Genomic DNA, 23,515 nt, shown 5'->3' on the forward strand with positions numbered 1-23,515 from the left:
GCACCTGGCACAGATATGGTCATTTGGGAGGGTGGAGGTCACCCATGGCTCCCACATCTGGCAACTTGAGCAGAGCACTAACCCCATAGGCATGGCTCAGCCTTTTAATGTAATGGAATGTACAGTGCACTCACCTAGAAATTCAGCCCCTTCTTCCAGCACGGGGCTCAGAAACGCGCGCTGGGGGATCACATGATATCAGCGCCCTCTAGCGCGGTTCTCAGCCAAGTCTGGGCTGCGAGTATAAGTGCAGCCCAACAGCCTGCAATAAACTAGTCTGCTCACTGAGCTCAACCCGTCTGGTTGTGTGTGTCATTGCAGGAGCAGTGTAGTCGTCGCTACAATTGGTGACCCCGACTGGTTCAAACGTCTTTGAACCCATCATGAGCGAGCCTGGGATCAGCACTATACCATTAAAACTGCCTGAATTCTGGGTTCAGGAGCCGGAGACCTGGTTCGGCCACGCAGAGGCCCAGTTTCACCTCCACCAGGTTTCGTCCGACACGACCAAATTCTACCATGTGGTCGCTGCTTTGCAGCAGGCCACCGTCAGACATGTGCTGCACCTTGTTCAGCACCTACCCGCCGAGGACAAATACGAGACCATCAAGCGAGTGCTTACTGGGTCCCTTGGACTATCCATACACCAGCGTGCCGCTCGGATGCTGCACCTCGACGCCCTGGGGGACAGGTCCCCGATGGAGCTGATGGACGAGATGCTTGCATTCATGGGTGAGCACACCAACTGCCCACTCTTTGAGCGCATCTTCCTAGACCATATGCCCGGGGACATCCGGCCGCTGCTGGTCCAGGAGAGCTTCACTGACCCGACAAAGGTCGCCCAGAAGGCCCAAGAGCTATGGCTCGCACGATTCCCGGAGGGCTTAGTGATCCAGTAGGTCACGAGGCACGGGCACGACCATGCCAAGCCCGCCCCTAGCACTGTGGTAGAGCACTCGGCACCTGCGGGGGCCCCCAAGGCCACAGCATCTGCTTCAGGCCTCTGCTTCTACCATCAGCGCTGGGGAGCCAAGGCTCGAAAGTATCATCAGCCCTGCTCATTCCAGGGAAACGACCAGGCCGGCCGCTGTTAATGGCTGCGGCGGCTGGCCAAGGACACAGCCTCATCTACCTGCGGGACTCAGTCAGCGGCTGGCGGTTCCTCATTGACAATGGAGCCCAGATCAGCGTCATCCCGGCCACGGCCGTCGAGTCCAGGAACCGACCTCGTGGACCTCCCCTCCATGCGGCCAACGCAATGGCAATCTGGTCGTTTGGAGACAAGACAGTCCACTTCCAGATCGGCTAATGGAATTTCGCATGGAGGTTCACCGTCTCGTCCTTCCCAACTGCCATCCTGGGTGTAGACTTCCTCCTTGTACACGGGCTTCTGGTGGACATTCGAGGTAGGCGCTTGGTGGACGCCCGTACCTTCCAGGCCGTTCACCTCGACGCCTCCCGTTTGGAGCAACCGCAGATGGCCACGATCAGCACGCCCAGAGATGAGTTCCAGTGAATCCTGGACGAGTTCCTGACACTCCTCAAGCCACAGTTCTCCGCTGCCTCGCCGCGCCATGGGGTGTTCCACCACATCCCCACCCAGGGCCCACTGGTTCACTCCAAGGCACGCCAGCTCCTGCCTGACAAGGTCTAGCTAGTGAAGGAGGAGTTTTTGCACCTGTTGGAGCTGGGGATCATTCGGCGGTCCAACAGCCCATGGGCCTTGCTGCTCCACCTGGTCCCAAAAGCCTCCGGCCGCTGGCGCCCCTGCTGAGACTATCGACGGCTCAACGAGGCAACCGTTCCTGACATCCAAGACTTTACGGCCAACCTGCACGGTGTGAGGGTCTTCTCCAAGGTTGACCTGGTGCGCGGATATCACCAGATCCCGGTGCACCCTGAGGACATACTCAAAATGGCCATCATCACCCCCTTTGGCTTGTTCGACTTCCTGCGCATGCCGTTCGGACTCAAGAACACCACTCAGACCTTCCAGCACCTCATGGACTCTGTAGGCAGGAACTTGGATTTCTTCTTTATTTATTTGGACAATATCCTCGTCACCAGCAAGGACCGGGCGCAACACAAGGCCCACCTACGAGCCCTTTTCTCCCGGCTGGCTGACTTCGGCCTTACCATCAACCCGGCCAAGTGCCAGTTTGGGAAAGAGTCCATGCAGTTCCTGGGCCATACCATCACGGCCGAAGGAGCCACACCCGCCGCTGCAAAGGTCGCCGCTATCAGGGAGTTCCCACACCCAGACAGCAGGAGCTCGCGGGTATGGTTAACATTTACAACCGCTTCTTCCTAGGAGCTGCACTCATCATGCAGCCGCTGTTTGCCCTCATCGCAGCCAAGCACAAGACGCTCGCTTGGAACCCAGAAGCCTGCACCGCATTCAAGGCCACCAAGGACATCCTCGCAAAGGCCACCATGCTTGCCCACCCGCTCACAGACCTGCATATTGCACTATCTGTCGATGCCTCTGCCACAGCCATCGGTGCCGTCCTGGAGCAGCAGGTGAATGGACATTCTTCAGCCGCCTGCTCCGCCCGCCGGAATCTAAGTATAGTGCCTTCGACCGTTACTGGGCATGTACCTGGCGGTGTAGCATTTCCTCTATTTTTAGGAGGGGAGAACTTTTACCATTTTCACTGACCACAAACTCCTCACCCAGGTGCTCACGATGGTCAGCCCACCAGCAGCGTCACCTCTCCTTCGTGTCAGAGTTTACCACCGACATTTGGCACAAGGCAGGGAAGGACAATGTGGATGTCGATGCACTCTCGCGACCGGCCATCTGTGCGCTGACGCCTGGCCTCGATTTCGACCAGCTCGCCCGGGACCAGGAATCTGATGAGGAGACGAGGGCCTTCAAGATCGCCATCGTGGGCCTGCGGTTCCGAGACCTCCTGACTCCGAGCGGCGAAGGCACCATCCTGTGCGATATCTCCTTGGGCATCCCACTGCCAGTGGTTCTCCCAGCAGTGGCACAGGCAGGTCTTTCGTCACATCCACGACCTTTCACACCCATCCATCAGGTCCACGGTCCGGATGGTGGCAGAATGGTTCGTATGGCATGGGCTGCGGAAGCAGATCGCGGGCTGGTCCAGAACATGCACCCATTGCCAGACGTCCAAGGTGCACAGGCACAATAGGCTGCCCGTACAGGAGTTTGAGCACATCTGGGAACGGTTTAGCCACATTCACGTGGTCATCATCAGGCCCTTACCTGTTTCCCGGGACAACCGTTACCTGTTTACGGTGGTGGACTGCACCACTCGCTGGCCCCAGGCGATGCCGATCCCAGACGCCTCCACCGACTCCTGCTTCCGAACACTGATGCATGGTTGGGTCGCCCGGTTCGGCGTCCCGGGTCACCTCACAAGCAATCAGGGTGCCCAGTTCACATCTATTCTCTGCGCACAGCTCACCAACAAGTTGGGGATCTAGCTACACTGCACCACGGTCTACCACCTGCAGGCCAATGGACTGGTCGAACGTCTGCACTGCCACCTTAAGTCAGTGCTCATGGCCCGCATCACCTGCCCCAACTGGGCGGATGAACTGCCTTGGGTGCTCCTGGGCATCTGCTCCACTCCCAAGGAAGATCTGCAGATGTCATCAGCTGAGCTGGTCTATGGTGTGCCGCTGGCACTTGGTGAGTTCGTCAACGCAGCTCACAATCCCCAGCGGTCGCCGCACGAACGATCTCCTCACCTCAGGGCACGCTTGGATTTGTTCGAACCACCATCAATGCCCAGGCATGGCATCCGCCCGTCTCATGTTTCCGGCAAACTATTTTCCGCAGAGTACATTTTTGTTCAGTGGGGCTCAACCGCAGCACCTCTGCAGCAACCGTATGAGGGGCCGTACAGGGTTGTGCAGCATTCCGGCTCGACGTTCACGCTGGACATTGGCGGCAGGTGGGAGCTGTTTACCATGGACAGGCTGAAGCCAGCACTCCTCGATCCCACTGAGCCCGTGGTCGTTGCCCAGCCCAAGAAGCGAGGCCTCCTGGCGAAAAAGGACATTGGCGCCGGTTCTGGGGGGGGGTGGGTGGGGTGCTGTGTGGCAGCTCACCATGAACTGGCCCCGCTTGTAAGCCAAGCGGCGGGGCAGCCAGCCAAAATCGCGCCGTTGGGGGTTTCCCTTCCTTCCAGCACGTTTCTCAGCCAGGTCCGGGCTGGGAGTAGAAGTGCAGCCCAGCAGCCTGCAATAAACTAGTCTGCTCACTGAGCTCAGCCCGTCTGGTTGTGTGTGTTATTGCAGGAGCAGTGTAGCCGCAGGTACACTCTTTTAATTTATGAAAACAATCTATCCTACCATTTTCTGTTTTTGAGACACATATCATTTTAACTTGAATGCCTGACTAATCTTAAAACCATCTTCGAATTAAAATTATTATTTTTTTAAAAATGAGCCCCCATTTCACTCCTATAAAAGAGAATGAAAATTTTATAGAAAAAAGTGAAACCTAACTGACTTGGATTTTGCAATTGTAAGATAGCCAGCATTCAGCACCATTACACTGAAATACTGACAGCAAATGATGGAGTACACGTACCTAGTGAATGACAGTCACCTTTCCCAGAGCTGCACAGGGTTGAAGTTATTAGTGTTCCAAGGACCCACTTTGATCCTGACCTCAAATATTGCCTATATGGAGTTTGCAAATTCTCTGTGACCACATGGATTTCTTTCTGATGTGCCAGTTTCCTGAGTATAAAGGGGAGGGGAATCTAATGGAACTACTCCCTTGGGAGCTGGGATTAATTTGATGGATTATAGGGCCTTCTTTTGTGTCACAATAAGGATGAGTGAATTTGATGTTAGAGATTCTTTCTCTTGAAATTGAGCTGACAATTTCCTCCGTTAATCTTGAGAAGTCAGTAAATTGACAGAAATACTCCAGTATTCACAAATTATTATTGTAAAATTTCTTGAGTTTTTCATACATTCTTGCATACTAAATAATGAAATTAATTTTAATAGTAGACTCAACCATAATAACTGATTTGCAAGCTCTCAGGTCCTAAAAAATAAACTAGGAAAATGGTTTGTATTTTCCTTCAAAATGTAATGGATTAAATAATAATTGTCTATACTGCAGCTTCTTGACAGTTGTGTTGCACTCCTCCCTAATATATCAAGTACTTAAAAAAAAACCCAACCAAATACACTGAATTGTACTTTTTCCTTCCTGCTTTGCTGCCTTGGAAAACCCCAATTAGTGGTTTGATGGTATTTATTCACTCAGTGATTTAATGACTATTGGGATTGCATTTAGCATAATATTTAACCATGTGAATGTAAAAACATATCTGTGTGCAGTTATATTTTCACTTCGAATTTATATTTCGTGTGGACAAACTTGAGTTTATGGAAATCTACCAAGTAGATTATAAAACTTACTTCAAACTCCTGCTTCATATTCCAACCTCATGCCAATAGGTGAGATTATCTGTTATCAATGACTGATATTGTAATCATGCTTGTACCTAGATGGGCACATTAAGAGTTACTTTTCTCTAAACTACACTTCAGTTACTAAATAATCAGTTGACAAGTCTAATTAACATATCCCAAAAGATTTCTTACCAAGGTTTACTTTTCTATGCATTTGAGCACATAAATGCAATTTATTTTATTCAAATATTTTCACAGAAGCATTTCATTCTCTTCCCATAAAAGAGTAGAAGCCAGGAATATCCAGACTACAGGAGGATAATACTGGACTATTTAGACAGGTACAAAAGTAGCAAATAAATTTAATTCAGAGTTGTTCAGTAATCCATTTAGAGCAGGGAAAAAGAAGAGGGATGAACAATGAATGGCAGGATGTAAAGTATAGAGGAACAGAGTTCATATCCACAAATCTTTGAAAATAGGAATACATTTAGATAAGTTGGTAAAGAGAACATAAAATACAAATGCACGAAGGTCATGCAAGGATTGTACAAAACATTAGTTCAGCCACAGCTATGTGGAGTCTCAGTCAGCAAATACTTAGAGAGGGCTCAGGGGTGCTCTCAGGACAGGAGAATTATACTCATTAGAGGCATTATCTATGCTGATCTAAAAATTAACTGATAGAGCAGGTTGAGCAGCATCTGTGGAGGCAAAGGGATGGTTGACATTTCAGGTTCTTTCAGAAGTTTGTTTTGCTTGAGATTTCAGTATCTGTAGTTGCCAATCACTCTCACCTAGACTTGGGTTGTTTTCTTTGGAACAAAGTAAGCCAAGGTAAGAGATTAATTGAAGTGTATAAAATTATAAACATGGTAATTTCTCTTAGCAGAAGTGTTGTTAATTAGGGACATAATGGACATTTGACTTATTGGTTAAAAGAATCAAAAGGGAGTTTAAAACAAAATACATCAACAAATTCCATGGCCTGGACCTCACTGCTTGAAAAATGGTGGCAAAGGCAGAAAAATACTTGGATGGGCGCTGTGAAAGTTATATTCTGGTGTTCTGGGACAAAAATTGGAAGTGGATTGACTGTCATTGGTATGATGGGCAGAACAGACTCCTGTGATAAAGATTTATCACTTTGAATTGACACCCAGTAGCAACAGAGATTATGTTACAGGGTCCATGTTACAGGGATCATTAGATCTTAAAGGCAATGATATCTTGAAGTGTGAATATAAGTCTGATTACAAAATCCAAATCATTTAGGGTTTCAGAGTGAATTAAAAAAAATACATATTTTCCTCAAAAAAAGCTTCATTACATTGAAACAAATTGGTGTTCTTTAATTTGGAATTGTAATGCTATTTAGGAACTAGTATCTGTGTAATAAAATACCGCCACATACTTCACCAAATTGCAAACTGAGAGTACAATTCTTAGATTACCATAAAGAAAATCTGGTGGGTGCAGTCAAAGAGAAAATACATTTTATTCAAGGAACCAACACAAGAATGTGGGAGTTTCATGCAGTGGAATTACAGTGTGGCTGTGTTGGTATGAAGATTGTTATTTCTGAGTAAAATTATATACTGCCCAATAAAAATAATCAGTTCCATTTGATGCAATATAACAAACTGACAACAAGTATTAGGAGATATCATTCTGCATTTGATGCTATGGGACAATGATCACTTATGATCAAGCTCCTCGTGTCAAAAATACCTGGTCAAATAATTATGAGAACAGTGGAATCATAAATCATTTAAAATTTGTTAAAGTTATCAAAATAAAAATAGATTCTTGCTACTTTAGCAATATTTCTGACTGTAAATATTCTTTGTTGTCTTTCAGGTATTAAAACACACTTTTCAGCAAACCTTTTCCAACATGTCTTACATTTTTGGCAAATTTAAAAGGCCCATTATTCTTTCTATTATAATGAAATGCAATCAATTGTTTTTTTCTATTATGGAATGCTTGTTTTAATCAGACACAAAATTTGAAAGGTGCAGCGAAGGACTGCAGGAAAAACACGGAATGAAGGAGGAAAATGATGATATCACAGGGAATGTAAAAAAAAATCCAATATCTATCCCAGAATTATCTCAAAGATGAATTAATTGTTCAGCTCTGGGCACAAAGCATCTCTGTGTAAATTGCATCAATTAAAAACAAAACAATCCAGGATACCAATGCAACAAAAAATGGCAAACTCCTGTTATAATTCCTGTATATATGCAGTGGGTTGTATAAAGGAAGAGGATGAGTCAGGATACAGGATGGAGACTGAAAACTTGGCTGAATGGTGCACCAACAACAATCTTGCACTCAATATCACCAAAACTCAGGTGCTGATTGTTGACTCCAGGAAAGGAAAGCCCTGGGTATATAATCTTGCGATCATTGAGGGTTCAGAGGTGGAGAGAGTGAGCAAATTTAAGTTCTTTGGAGTCACTATTTTGGAGGATCTTTCCTTGACCTAATAAACCAATGGCATTGTTTGCATAGATTTCATATGATACCAGAAACCCTGGCAAATTTCTACAGAGGTGTGATGGAAAGTGTGCTGACCGACTGCATCATGGTCTGGTATGGTTACACCAATACCCCTGACTGTAAAGCTCTCCAGAAGGTAGTGGACACAGCCCAGGATATCACAGGAAAAACCTTCCCCACTATTGAGAACATCTACAGGGAATGCTACTATTGGAGAGCAGCAGCAATCATCAAAGACCCATGGCACCTACCAAACGCACTGTTCTCGCTACTGCCCAGGAAAGAGGTAGAGGTGGCACAAGACTCGCACCACGGGTTCAGAAACAGCTGCTACCCCATCACTATCAGATTCCTCAACAACAAACTCAAGGGTCTCATTTAAGGACTCTTATTTGCGCACTTTATTGATTTTCTTTTTTATTCTCCCTGTATTGCACAGTCAGTTTGTTTACATTCAGTATCTGTTTACAGTTCTTTATTTATGTTGTGTACAGTTTTTATTGCACTACTAATTAGAGGTAATTCTGCCACGCCCAAAGGAAAAAGAATCTCTGAGTTGTATATGATGTCATTTATGTACTCTGATAATAAATCAGAAATTTGAAACTCAAATGTTACATGAAGAAAACAATGAATTGTTACAAGGAGATTATTTTATTTATTACTAATTATATAATAATTATTAATTATTTTACTCCCTCTCTTTCATACCCCATAATACATATTATTTTTGAGGCCATGAAAAAAGTCTGCATGAAAAAAAACATTTTATCATTTGAGGTCATACTTATGATTCCCAAAAACCATACTCATCTGACCCACTCCCTGCCCTAAATCCCATCAAAGCAATTTTTTGGCATTTTATCATTTGTGTTCATTATATTTAACTAATTTGTTATGAATGGGCACCTACATGCACTTTTCAAAAGCTAATTATTAAGAAGCCAGAAAGAGAAAAAAAAAGTTAAACAGCAGAGAGCAATTTCATGGTTGTGAATATATGAAAAGTTCATTTGACTTCAATTACATGGAAAAACCAGGAAGGAAAGAAACCAAACTTACTCCAAATTCAGTCAAATCTAGTCTTTGATAACAAAATATTTTTTAATAAAGAGAATTTAGACTATTTAAGATACTACAAAAAGAGGCAGCTGAATTGTGTTGTGGCTGCTCTTTACAATCAAAATTAAGGAATGATTGTGAGGTGCCTAGAGATTTGGTATGTCACCGAAGATACTCGTAAATTTCTACAGGTGTACCGTGGAGAACATTCTGGCTGGTTGCATCACTGCCTGGTATGGAGATGCCAACTCTCAGGACGAGAAAAAACTCCAGAGGGTCGTTAACTCGGCCTGCAAACTCACAGGGACCAGAATTCACTCCATCCAGGAAATCTGCATGAGGCAGTATCTTAAAAAAGAAGCCACTAGCCTCAAAGATCCCCAACACCCAGGCCAAGCACTCTTCACTCTGCTACCATTGGGAAAAGGTACAGGAGCCTAAAGATGAACACTCAATGGCATAAAGACAGCTTCTTCCCCACTGCCATCAATGAACCAAAGACATTGCACTATTGTTATGTGCCCAGAGGACCCCAAAACCCAGCAGCAATAGATATTTACCAAGACAAATGATTACTTAAACAAAAGTTGCTTTTAATTATCTTTAAACATAAAAACAGAATCACACTTTAACTTATCACTATCAATTTAACTAACCTAACTTAACCCCCTTCCAATTCTAAACATATTTGTAAGTAATGTGTGTGTAAGTTCAGAAAAGTTCTTTGGTTCACAGTCCAATCTCAATTCTCATTCCTCCAAGTTCACTGGTTGCAGGGAATTCTTATACTGGGCACAGAATTTAACATTTATAAAGTTCATCAGACTTTGGTGTTTGAAAGTAAAATGGTTGCCGCTCAGGAAAGTTCTTGTCTGTTTAGAGAGAGAGATTTGTTGTTCCAGGACATCCACAACTTGTTCTTTTTTAATCAGCCACTCCAGAATCTTGTTGACGAAACTTGTCCCCTTCAGGTTTCTCCAGATGATAACCTCTTTCTTTCAGGTCACCACAGAATTCCTTTTTGTTTCTATTATTCCAAGTGAAACATTAGACAGCCAGTCCTCTCCTCTTGCATGAACCACAAGGGCTATGACCAGGCTGTATTAAGAACTCACAACCTGTCTTCCAAATGGGGTTTTCCACAAGCTTGCTAGCTTGTCCTGTTCTAGTCCCAGCTCCTGTTGTTGGCTGTAACACTGTAGAAATGATTGTGTGTGTGTGTGTGTGTGTGTGTGTGTGTGTGTGTGTGTGTGTGTGTGTGTCCATCTCTCTCTCTCTCTCTGAGAGAAAGCCCATTTGACTCTCTCTGCTGGCCAAACCACATGACCTTCTTAGAACAGCTCCAGAAAATCTGCGGCTCTGACAAGATCTTTTATCTGTTGCCTTTTTGTAAACAACAATCCATTAGTGAAGTCTCTTGGGCACTCTCCAAAGCTCTTGCAAAGGCTGTGGGGCCGATATGTCTAGCATTAGCAGAGCTCAAGTATTTCAAGTAAGATCTGTTTTAAAGTGTTTGTATGTGACCTACTCTAACAAACCTTTCCCAATTTATCTCACAAACACATATCTATATACTCTGTCACACTATCATCTTTATTTTTTATAGCAATATTGTATGATGGTTCATTATATGAATGTTTGCACTACGATGCTGCTGCAAAGCACTGGATTTCATGATTTATTCATGACAATAAATAAATTCAGATTCTGAACTTGATTTCTCCTTGTGGCTAACACCAGTTACAACATATTTGATACCAATGTGCACTATATACCTGTATTGCTACTTTCAGATTGAATTTTTTGCCCTCTACCAGAGCAGTCTGATCAGAATCAGAATCTATTGTCATGAACAAGTCACGAAATTTGGTGTTTTGTGGCAGCATCATATTTTCATATTATAAACCATCTTACAATAAATTAAAAAGAATAGTTCAAGAAAAGTAAGGCAGTATTTTCGGTTCATTGATTATTCAGTGGGGAAGAAGCTGTTCTTATACCACTGAGAACTTGTCTTTAGGCTCCTGTACCTTTTTCTGATGGTAGCAGAATGAAGAAGGCATGGCCTGGGTGGTGGAAGTCTTTGAGGATAGAGGTTGCTTCATGTAGATGTCCTTGATGGAGTGAAGTCTGGTGCTTGTGATATCGCAGCCAAGTCAACAACCCTCGAGAGCACACATGTCAAACTCAGGCCCGCGGGCCAAATTTGGCCCGTGATATAATTATATTGGGCTTGCAAGATCATATCAAATATGTATTAGAGCTGGCCCGCTGGCCGCCGCGCCAGTATAGCTAATACTACAAATCCCAGAATGCTTTGCAAATGCGTTGGCGCCGGCCCGTCAGCCCGCTAATCGCCCCCACCTCCTCTCTTTACTTTTATTAGCATCTGCGACCTGTCGCCCAACTCACATGTAATAAACCCCTTACGAAAAATGGCCAAATCAAAGACAGAAAACAGGACCTTTCAAGACAGGTGGGAGGCAGACTATATGTTCATCATTTTAAAAGACAAACCTGTTTGTCTTGTGTGTGGAGCCAGCGTGTCTGTAGTTAAAGAATATAACATACGATGTCACTATGAAACGAAACACCAGGACAGGTATAAGGATCTGAACGAGAAGCAAGAGCTCCAGAAGGTGGAGGAGATGAAAAGAAGTCTGGTTTTACAGCAAACTTTATTTTATATTTTATTTCTCATTTGTTAATGCTTCTTCTGGAAAGAGTTTAACCAAAACTATTATTAAACATTTATTTTAATAAGAAAAAGTTTAACATTACATATGTAGAAAGAAGAGAAAACATGCAGATGTTGTTGAAAATTTTCAATAAATATTTAGTTTGGTCCACGACTTAGTCCAAGTTTTAAATTTTGGCCCTCCGTGAATTTGAGTTTGACACCCCTGCTCTAGAGTTTTTTCTTGTCCTGAGATCAGACTCCTTCACACCATACCAGCTAGCCAGAATGATTTCCACACTGTAGAAGTGTCTTCGGTGACATACCGAATCTCTTCAAACATCCCACAAAGTATTGCTGCTGGTGAGCCTTTTACGTGATTGTATCAACATGAAGGCTCCAGGACAGATCCTTGGAGATGTTGATACCCAGGAATTTGAAGTTCTTGACCCTCTCCACTACTGAGCACTTGATGAGGACTGGGTCAAGTTCCCTTCCTCCCTCCTGAAATCCATAATTATCTCCTTAGTTTTGCTAACATTGAGCGCAAGATTGTTGGTGTGACACCATTCAAAGAGCTGATCCATCTCCCTCCTGTACACATTGTCATTGCCGTTTGTGATTCTGCCGACAACTGTGGTGTCATCAGCAAATGTGCCTGATGCTAGATTTTATTCCTATTCTTTTGCTGCATCTATGGAATCACATATAAGCTTTCTTATGTTTCATTTAAACAACACACTCATGGTAAAAGTGGCTCTATTACTGACAGCAACTTTGGGATTTCTGTGTTAAACCAAGCATGCATGGAAATCTCAGTGTCGCTGTCAGTTTCAACCCCTAATAATGGCAAATATCAATAATTTAATTGTCACAACAGCAAACTATTGACCACTATCTACTTTTCTGAAAGTACAAGAAAAATCATATAGAACTAGGATGAATACTCCTAATTTTACTTTCTGAGAATAACCAGAATTCAAGAAATGTAATGGAAGACTTTGATGCCAGTAATAACTGCTGTACACAGTTTTCCTATTTTGGATGTCAATTTTGTAGCCAAGGATTTAAAAAATATGTTGAACTGAACTTCAAAGCAGGTTTCAATACAACTAGGGGATGAACCTTCAAACATAATTAGTGTGGAATTATTGAGAGGAAACTTTTATCCCCCAAACAAAAAAATATAAATAGCACTTTGTAGAAGAGAAAAATTGTATAATAAGGGCACCTGTTCCAGTAGCTCCAGAATTGGTCTTGCAAATATGACTGGTGACTGTACTCATCTCCAAACGAGGCCTTGCTTTCAATCCAATGAATCACATGACCATCAACAGCTATAAATAAATGGAACAAATAATGTTTCAATTAAATATTTTACCATTACACTGCAAAGTGAACAGGTTAACATCCTTCTCTGCGTGGCAGAACTTGTTCCCATCCTCAATAAATTCTCCTTTGTCTCTGTCAAAGGAGTAGCCATGGGGACCTGCATGGGTCCCAGGAATAATTGCCTTTTTGTTTGGTTTGTGGAGCAATCCATGCTACAAGGCTGCACGGGCAAGGCTTCTCCACTGTCGACTACCTTGGTGCTGCCTCATGCACCCATGATGAGCTCATCAACTTTATTCACTTTGCTGCTAACTTTCACCCCAAACTCAAATTCACTTGGTCCATCTCCCCTTTCTTAATCTGTCTCCAACTCAGGAGACAAACTTTCTAGATTTTCCACAAGCCTACCAACTCCCACAACTACCTCAACTACACTTCTTCACACCCAGTCCCCTGTAAGGATTCTATTCCTTTCTCTCAATTCCTTCGCCTCCTTCGCATCTGTTCACAAAATTAGGTCTTCCATTCCAGATCATCCAAGATGTTCCCCTTCTTCAAAAAATGTGTTTTCCCTTTACCACCATCAATTCAGCCATGACCTGAATCTCCTTCCACTTTTCATACATCTGTCCTGTCCAACTTTGTCCCAGATGCAATAAAAACAGGATTCCCCTTGTCCTCACCTATCACCTCACCTCCATCCAACATATTATCCTCTGCAAATGCCACCAGAAGACATATCTTCCCCTCTTCTCCACCTTACACCTGATTGACTTCTTTGTCCACTTCTCCCTACTCATTGCCCCCTTGGCACCTTGCCATGACTGCAGGAAATGCCACACTTCCTCCTTCACCACCATTCTTCCTTCACCACCATTCGGGGTCCCAAATGGTCCTTCCAGGTGAAGCAACACTTCACTTGTGAATCTGTCGGAGTCATTTACTGCATTCGGTGCTCCCGTTCTGGCCTTCTCTACATTGGGGAGACTGGATGCAGACTAGGAGACTGATTTGCTGAGCACCTTCACTCTGATTGCATCCATGACAGAGATCACCCAGTAGCCAATCATTTCAATTCTGCGCCCCATTCCCATGCTGACATGTCTATCCATGGCCTCATGCCTTGCCAAACCAAGGCCACCCGTAAACTGGAGGAGCAACACCTAATATTCCATTTGGGTACTCTCCAACAGGTGGCCTTAACGTCAACTTCTCCAGTTTCTGCTAGACCACTCCCTTCCCTGTCCTTTCCTCCAGATCTCCACCTCATTTTCTCATGCCCTCCCTCTTGCCTGTGGGCCTGTATTTCCCCTGCCCCTCCCACCACCATTTTATTCAGACACCTGCCTACATTTTGCTCATACATTGATGGAGGGCTCAAGCTCAAAACTTTGGTTATACATCTTTATATTTGCTATAAAAAATACACTGACCTGCTGAGTTTTTTCAGCATTGTGTTTTTACTTCCATGACTGCGTCTGCAGAATTTCATGTTTCACTCAGGTCAACATCAGGAATTATTGAAGAAACCCATCTGCTTCGTGTTATCAACATCCAGTGCCTAGTTTCTAACTGCTCTTTTAAAAATTCCCAAGACCAATCCTACAAACACAAATATTATACCACAGATACCACCATCTGTTCTTTTCAGCATTAAATTGTGTTTATTAAAGACACAAGAAGCAAATCCAAAAGATTTCTACACCATTAGTTTGCAGACAAAAAAGTAACTATATATTATGACCCACTTTATTGGGAACATATAGATTGCTGTAAGAAGAACAGTTCAGTGCCTATGATGCCTAGGCTGCTACCTATCCCCCAATCATCATCAATAAATCAATACATCTGAATAATCACACTGCTGCTTACAGTAATAGGTAGTGTACAAAGCGACTGACTCATGGTGTAATACAATCATGCCATATATACCATATGGCCATTTGTAAAAGCACAAAATTTGCTATCCCCTTTACAGCCCTAATTATTTGGGATCAGAATATCAATCGAGAAACACTTCTCAACTGGGAAGTGCATGTTGAACATGCATTATCCACGAAGCAAAAGTAATACTTTATACAAAGACTCACAAGAACAAGAGGCCTATGACACTTTGTGGAAAAAATTGTTGAACACACCCAAAATCTTTGCTCAATTGCTTTGCCACAGTGGAGCGAGCAGAGGAAAACAAGTAGGTAACAGGTTTTCCCCGTTGTGGTATGGAGATATCCTGTTAGAGAGGAAGATGGGAAAACATAGTCAACTCTGTGTCAATGGGAATAGCACGTCCTTGGAGATCAGGTGTAGGTGGCTCAGACTGCAAGTGCCTGGCCTCCTTATTCAGTTCTCCTTTAGTACGAGCAACCCAGAAATCTCGTTTGGAGTATTGCTCTCCTTCTATGCAATGGAACAGGATAACACTGAAGCAAAATCAAAAACATTGTAATCGACAGCAAATAATACCATTGGTTTTCTGATGAAATTCTCATAAGTAATGTTTATAATTTCTCTGTTGCACAATAGAATTTCTAAACCTAAACTATTTTTTATGTCACATTGAACAGTCAAAAAAACCTGCCTCCTCTCCCATCTCTATATTTGTCATCATTTGAAATTGTTACGGAGTATATTATATATTAATATGTCTTTAAAAGAGATAGATTGTAGGGGTTTAGTGCAAGTCGCTTCACAAACATACCTACAAAACACATATAATTTAAAATGCCGAGCTTTGCTCAAGCCAGACGTCCAGATTCCAAGAGCCTTTGCAAAGACAATGAAATTGTTTTGGAAGGAATTTCAAAAAGTAGGTGCGAATGGAAGAGTCCGGGCTCAAGTGCTGATAAAGATCTTTCAAGGACTGGATTAGCCCTGCAAGAGGTTCAGTGTTTTTACAAGCAGAGAGAGAGGAAATTAAAAAAAAATAGGATTTCTCGGAGGGGAGGGGAGAGAGAACTGAGTTCTGCAGTGGCTTTTGGAGGCTGTAACATGGCAAGCTGGCAGGTTTGTTCAAATCCCATTTTGAAGATGGGCTGTGAGTTCTGAGTTCAGCCTGTTGAAAACCTCTTGTCGTCCTTACAAGAGGAAATGGCTGGCTAGAATATTTCTCCTGAAATAAGGGAAACAAGAAGAACTTTGTGGTGACCTGGAAGAAGAGGTTATCATTTGGAAAACGCATGATGGGGCAAGTTTCCTCAGCAAGACACTGAAGTGGCTGATTGAAGGGAGTGTGTCGAACGAGCAACAAATCTCTCTCTGAAACCAACTAGGATCTTCCTGAGTGGTAACCATTAACCTTCCAGCACTAGAGCCTGGTAAAAATTCATAAATGTTAAATTCTGTGCACAGTATAAGAATTTTCTAATACCGGTGAACTTGGAGGAGTGAAAAGTAAGATTGGACTGTGAATCAAAGAACTTTCCTAAACATACACACATAACATATATGTGCACTTAGAATTAGAAGGGGGTTAAGTAAGGTTAAGTTAATAGTAATAAGTTAAGGATTGATCCTGTTTTTATGTTTAAAGAAAATTAAAAGCAACTTTTGTTTAAGTAACCATTTGTCTTGGTGCTGGTTTTTGGGGTCCTCGGGACTCGTAATAAATCTATGCATGTCACCATAATTGCCAATCCTCATTTTAGACTATGTTATCTGCCACTTCCTTTATTAGAAAGTATTGAATTAATAGAACAGTAACTGCCTTCTTTGCAATTCTATCCTACACATGGATATTAATTAACTGTACTTAGAGGGGAAGAGGTTTTTTCTGATCTCACTTCTAAACATCAAGCAAGTTGCACTCAATTTTATCTGTTTGTAGTTTAAATCAAAAATATTTCTCATAATCAGCACTTTAGAGATTTTATTTTATTTTTCTCAGTTATCCTTTTTCTAATGACTGTAAAATATTGTAAAGTATTCTACTGGATCTTAATTTAGGATAATCTAAATTTTATTCTAAAAAGATAAGCAGAGGCCAAGAGATGAAAACATTTATATGTGTATCTCCACCTTTTATCCTGGTTTTAAAATACATTTTAAAATCTATCTGATCTCATATTTGGCTATGCATTATGGGAAAGGATCACTGCCAAATATTATTTCATACTCTTGGCATCTTATAAACAAGATGTTCCTTCATAAGTTTAATATCATCATTTAGAGTCCCAAGCTGTGGAATAATCCAGTTGCTCTTCTCTGGAATTCTGGGTACACCCATTCATCAATTAACTAACTGATATAATCCTAGAAGATAATACATGACATTTTGTAAATCCAAAAACCTGAACCAAACAATTTATGGCTGCTTGGTTACAGTCTATTCCTATGAATGGAGAATGAGAATGGTATGCTTTTCATTGGAGCAATAAATGATTTTGTGAACAGTGGTGTTAGAGTAAAAATTCACAATTCAAGTCTTCATAAATCAAACAATACCTGAACATTTTTCAAATCCTATAACATTGGTCAGATAGAAATTAAAAAATAATAAATGTTATATCTTCCCTTATTGTTTATTAAACCTTTTCTCATTGGCTTAGTTCTTGTTTGGAAGTTCCTTCTGGTCTCACCTTTTCATATATCTCACAATCTCTTTACCCGTCTTACATTTTATCCCCACCTTTCCCTACCAGCTCCATTGTCACCTGCAGCCAGAGTTAGATGTTTATCCTTCTCCCTGGAGCAGAAATAATTTGTCTCTCCCTCAGCATCAGACATTTTCTCAAATTTATTTTTCCAAAAATTATTGATTACAGTAATAGGTAGTGTACAAAGCGACTGACTCATGGTGTAATACAATCATGCCATATATACCATATGGCCATTTGTAAAAGCACAAAATTTGCTATCCCCTTTACAGCCCTAATTATTTGGGATCAGAATGCCAGTAGACACTGGCATCATACCTTAACCATTCCAGACATCTCTCTTTCCAGTGCCATGAATCATTACAGTAGAAATACAAGAAATACTAAATATAAATAAAATAATTATCTGCCCAATAGTTAAAAATGTGCTTCTGCATCTTGTCTCTGAATTGCAGATACTCCCGTTCAAATGCCTCCACATTTAAAAAGTACAAACTGATGAAATAGTGTTTTCTGGTGCTCGGTGTTTGACAAGTACTTGTAAGGTAAATTAATAGACCTTTCATGTGCAATTTGTATTATTGGAATAGTTAGGTTACAGGCAAAATCCAGAGCACCTTTTTGGTTTCTCGTGGTCTTCTATGTGCAATTATCACTCTGACAATCAAACTTCTAACCTGTGAACTCACAGCAACATAAATCAAGCCATTTCCCAGATTCTCATAGATTACAGCTTTTTGTGAAAAATTTTGTAATTTCTTCAATGATTTGTTGTGGATGTTAACCATTGTGGCATTATGTATCACAAACACAAGTCAATTGCATGATTAATTTATTTTTTCAAGCCAGTTCCAACACTACAAGATATCATGTTGCAATTTTGTTTTATTTCATTAAAGTTGAGTTTTTGCCTTCATGTTTTGTTGTAGACCTGCTCCTTGATTTAAAAAAAATCAAGGTCAAAGACAATGAGTTACCATGAGATTAGGTCTATGCAAGCTCTAGAGATGTTGCCACATTTGTTTTAAATAGTTGATAATTTCCACTGTATAGCAATTTGTTTTGTACTTCTAAATATACTTGAAGCCTAAATATCAAACTCTATCCTACACCAGACTAAAATATACCATAGAAGAAAATCTGCAACTAATCTATTTTCAGAAGTAATTCTTTTGAAAGACAACTTTAACCCACTGTAGACATATAGATTAACTACAAGAAAAGACACATTGTATTTACCAAACCCCACTCTTTCCAATGTGAAGACAAGAAACAGGGCTAGATGATGAAGACATTCTTAACATACTCAATTTAATTTTAATATATTTTTCTTGCATAATACTTGAATCTGAAATTACTTGCAGTTAAGTTAAACTGAATTCTCTTGACACAACTACGCCAGTTAAGAAAATAATTTTGTATAGTTGAGAAGAATGGAGATGCTATAATACTTGTGGAAAAATTTAATTAAAAAATGACAATTTTTACATGGGTGGTCTCATTATAAATGTGAACACAGGAAATTACAATGGAGAGAAAGTGAAACAAAGCCTTACGTAAATGTACAACATCAGGAGACAAGATTTGAAGGCATGCAGCAGGAAGCTTAATAGGCTATAAATCAATAGAATTGCACAAATTTGAGTAAAATTACATTCTGCTTCATTACTTTGACTAATAACTACAAAGAAAAAAAGAAGGAAAAATATAAATTCAAAAAATTAGCGTAGGAGCATCTTCGATGGATGTATTTATCAACAAAATTATGTCTGGGAACGAACTGCAGGCTAATGGGCACTCAAGTCTCAACTATCAGGAGTTGTGTGAAAACTTGATAATTTAATTTTTTAATGAGTAGGTCCTAGAAGTAGGTGAGGTTTAGGCAGAAATGTTCCGAAATGAAGCCAATTGTAACTTTTATGAATATATTGTAAAACAATGTCTCGATTTATTTGTGAGGTGGTATATTTTTGAAGTAAAAAAAGTAGATATCAAAACTATCTAAACGGAAGGATTATAGCAGTGGGTAAGACAGAAATTTTGGTAGATCACATTGTAATAAAGGAGTCCAGATTTTGTAACTGGCATGCACAAAAACAAGTTAAAAAAATCTCACAGGATGCAAGATTTTAATCACACCACGTTGAGAATTTCAATACAATCAAGTCTTTAGTAATTTCATTTGCAGGATTGAGAATGGTTTTTGGGTTGCATATATTAAGAAGGTCATATGCACTTTGGAAAACAATTTGATTGATGAGTCGAATGATAGGTAACAGGATAAAAGCTGATGAGCTCCGATGAGCTGAATAAATAAGGGTTTGGCTCACCTGTGAGAAAGTTAATGGATGTCTAAAATAGTGAAGATAATTAAAAAGGGAAATTATGAGAGAAAATAATACTTTGTCCTGGAACAAAAAAAAATCAATATTTAAAATGAAAATTTAATTAAGAATTTTATTGCTATCATATCTTCCAAAATCTTAGGCTAGTTCTTCTGAAATCTAAACCCTTATTCTAATATTAGAAATAAAGCAATGACTAATGTGAAATTTAAAGTGAAAGCTCTTCATGCAAGACACTTCATGGCGAGGAAAGGGCAGGTTAGAAATATAAAACCTAGCCATAGCTAATAAAACGCAGACTAGAGTTCTGTGCTACTTGAAGCACAAGGCCAGTGCTGAACTCGAGGTATGACCCAATAACGAAGTAACAGTAACTCAAAAGAGCAAGGGTATTCAGTCTACACTTTGGGTGAAAGAAAAGCAAAATGTCCAGAAACTTTTTGTATAATAAGGGGAAATGAACAAGACAAGGACATTTACCCATAAATTCTCAATTTCTGTTGTTAACAAGGCATTTATAATTAACAACATATCGTGGCTAACCAGTGCCTCTACTTTCTCAGGACTCTGAGGAGATTTGGCATGTTTAAATTAGACATGTCATCATCAGATATATTATCAGATTACTGCAGGTGCACTGTGGAAAGTTTACTGACTGGTTACATCACAGGTCTTTTTTGAATTTCAAGTGCCCCGGAACACAGAAGGAAGCAAGTGTAGCCAAGTCCATCACAGGCTCCAACCTCAAGAAGCAACCAACATCATAAAGGATCCTCATCTCCCTAGTCCCATTTTCTTCTCTCTGCTACCTTTGGATAGGTATCAGCACCTCCAAGTTCTAAAATAGTTTCTTTCCGACAGTTATCAAACTCTTGAACCTCCTCTTGTTACACTAATCATGGACTGCTCTGATAGCACAGAAGTTGTATGTATGGATTTCAGCAAGTCATTCAATAAGGCTTGAATGTAGGCTGATTTCTGGAAGGCTAAATCACACGGGATACAAGATATAAGAGAGCAAAATGGATAGAAAATCAGCTTTGTGGAAGAGAGCATTTTACATTTAATAGAACATTCCAGCATAGTACAGGCCTTTTGATGTACAATTTTGTGCTGACCTACATAAACCTACCGAACAATTTAAACCTTCCCTTCCTCACACCCATAATCCTCTATTTTTCTTGCATCCATGAGTCTTTTAAAATGTCTGTAATGTTCCAGCCTCCTCCACCACCCCTGGGAATGCACTGCAGGCACCCATCACTCTCGATGTATAAAATTTACCTCTGACTTCTCCCCCAAACTTTTTTCCCCCTCACATTAAACTGATCTCCTCTGATATTTGTTACTGTTGCCCAGGGAAAAAGGTGAGGGTGATGGTGGAAGGTTGTTTTTTCGGACTGGAGGCCTGTGGCTAGTGGTGTGTCAGAGGGTTCGGTGGTGTGGTATAGGATTTGGTCCTGGGCCCATTGCTGTTTGTTATCTACAGTAAAACCCCTGATATCCAGAATTCCAGCAACTGGCAAAAAAAATAATAGGTAAAATACATAAGTTAAAAATAAAAGTTCTCTGAAGTAACATTCAAACCATTGGTGAAGATGGAAACAAATATTCAGCCAGCGGAGTGCCTTGGTCATGCTTTGCTCATGGCAGCTGTTTGAATAATATTGTATGAAACAGCAAAGGCGTCGCCCAGGATGAAGAGCTGGTTAATGCCACTTGCCGTTGGGGTGACTCTCTTAAAGTGTCTCCACATCCCTACTTAGTAAGAGCTGCCTTGGTCCAAGGTTTTATCTGTAAACTTTGGGAGGGGGGGGTTAATTATCTATAATGCTATGTTCGTCTTTCGAGCAGTTCCATGAAGGGGGAGGAACCTGAAGATGCAGCAATGGTTTGATGTTTTCAAAGAATGTGAAGAAAATAAAATGCTTTAAGGTTTATGTATTCGTGCAAGTGAAGTTTGTTCAGTATAGTATAGTATTTTTGTCTTTTAAATGGCTTATTCTTAATGTAGTTAGGCATTAAGAGCAAGTCTCAAGCAACTGGAAAATATACTTACCCGGCATATATCAATGCCAATAGATGCTGAATACCATGGGTTTTACTGTCTATCAATACTTAACTGGGGTCCTTTTCTACTGCCATGTAAACGCTAACTCTCAACTTCATTTTACATTAACTCATGTCCAATAAATGCTCCCATACTGACATACATTTATTTTCTATTTTTCCTTTGCCTTTCTTGCTTTTTGCAAGATGTGTATCCACATTTTATCTATGTGATACATTGCATTTTTGTTTACAGGTAGTCCCTAACTTACAACTGCAATGGGGACCGAAAACTTGGTTGGAACTCGGGTTGGTTGTAAGTCGGGAAACAGGGACCTCGGGCTGCCAACGAGGAGCAGCGACTTTGGGCTGCCAACGGGGAGCAGCGACTTTGGGCTGCCAACGGGGAGCAGTGACTTTGGGCTGCCAACGGGGAGCAGTGACTTTGGGCTGCCAACGGGGAGCAGTGACTTTGGGCTGCCAACGGGGAGCAGTGACTTTGGGCTGCCAACGGGGAGCAGTGACTTTGGGCTGCCAACGGGGAGCAGTGACTTTGGGCTGCCAACGGGGAGCAGTGACTTTGGGCTGCCAACGGGGAGCAGTGACTTTGGGCTGCCAAAGGGGAGCAGTGACTTTGGGCTGCCAACGGGGAGCAGTGACTTTGGGCTGCCAACGGGGAGCAGTGACTTTGGGCTGCCAACGGGGAGCAGTGACTTTGGGCTGCCAACGGGGAGCAGTGACTTTGGGCTGCCAACGGGGAGCAGTGACTTTGGGCTGCCAACGGGGAGCAGTGACTTTGGGCTGCCAACGGGGAGCAGTGACTTTGGGCTGTCAACGGGGAGCAGTGACTTTGGGCTGCCAACGGTGAGCAGTGACTTTGGGCTGCCAATGGGGAGCAGTGACTTTGGGCTTCCAACGGGGAGCGGAACCTCAGGGTGCTTGTTCAAGAAATCCATCATTCAAAACATACATTTCCTCCACTACCAGCATACAGCAATTCAGCGCATGCCAGTTACAAAATCCTCTGCAAAATCTTGCTGAGGATACTCTAACCAAATCTGTCAAGACTACAACCTATTCCACAAACATGAACAAGGGCTTCTGGTGCATGAGAAGACGGTCATCTCTAGTTTCCTATTCAAGTCTCAAACCATCATGATTAGGAAATGGTTTGTTATTCCTTCATTCCCCAAAAACATTGTGCAGTGCCTCCACCAGAAGAACAGCAGTTCAAGGTAGTGGCTCATCATCATCTTCTCAAGTGCAGTTATATTTAAATTTGGACATATAGCACGGTAACAGGCCATTTTGGCCCATGAGCCTGTGTCACCCAATTACACCCAATTGACCTACAACCCCCAGTACGTTTTGAAGGGTGTGAGGAAACTGGAGCCACTGGGGAAACCCACGCAGACATGGGGAGAATGTACAAACTCCTTACAGACAGTGTGGGCTTCAAACACCAGTCCCGATCGCCACCTTTGCGCTAACTGCTACACGAATTGTGACACCCATTGCTTAAGGATAAACAATATATTCTGATC

General features: G+C 41.9%; 1 protein-coding gene across 5 annotated transcripts in view; it reads right to left on the reverse strand.

Annotated features, from left to right (window-relative positions):
* cdin1 (CDAN1 interacting nuclease 1) overlaps positions 1-23,515 on the reverse strand; it is a 217,450-nt gene that overhangs the window by 56,913 nt on the left and 137,022 nt on the right. For 3 of the 5 annotated variants that reach the window (XM_069916648.1, XM_069916651.1, XM_069916650.1), the window contains one exon: positions 12,885-12,990. In XM_069916648.1, the coding sequence (XP_069772749.1) occupies positions 12,885-12,990 (106 nt within the window). Of the gene's footprint in view, positions 1-5,415; positions 5,502-5,681; positions 6,225-12,884; positions 12,991-23,515 lie in introns of those variants that run through there. The other 2 variants (XR_011351217.1, XM_069916649.1) reach the window with 2 other exon arrangements.

Source organism: Narcine bancroftii, chromosome 2 (genome assembly GCF_036971445.1).
Source record: "Narcine bancroftii isolate sNarBan1 chromosome 2, sNarBan1.hap1, whole genome shotgun sequence".
Taxonomy (NCBI): Eukaryota; Metazoa; Chordata; class Chondrichthyes; order Torpediniformes; family Narcinidae; genus Narcine; species Narcine bancroftii.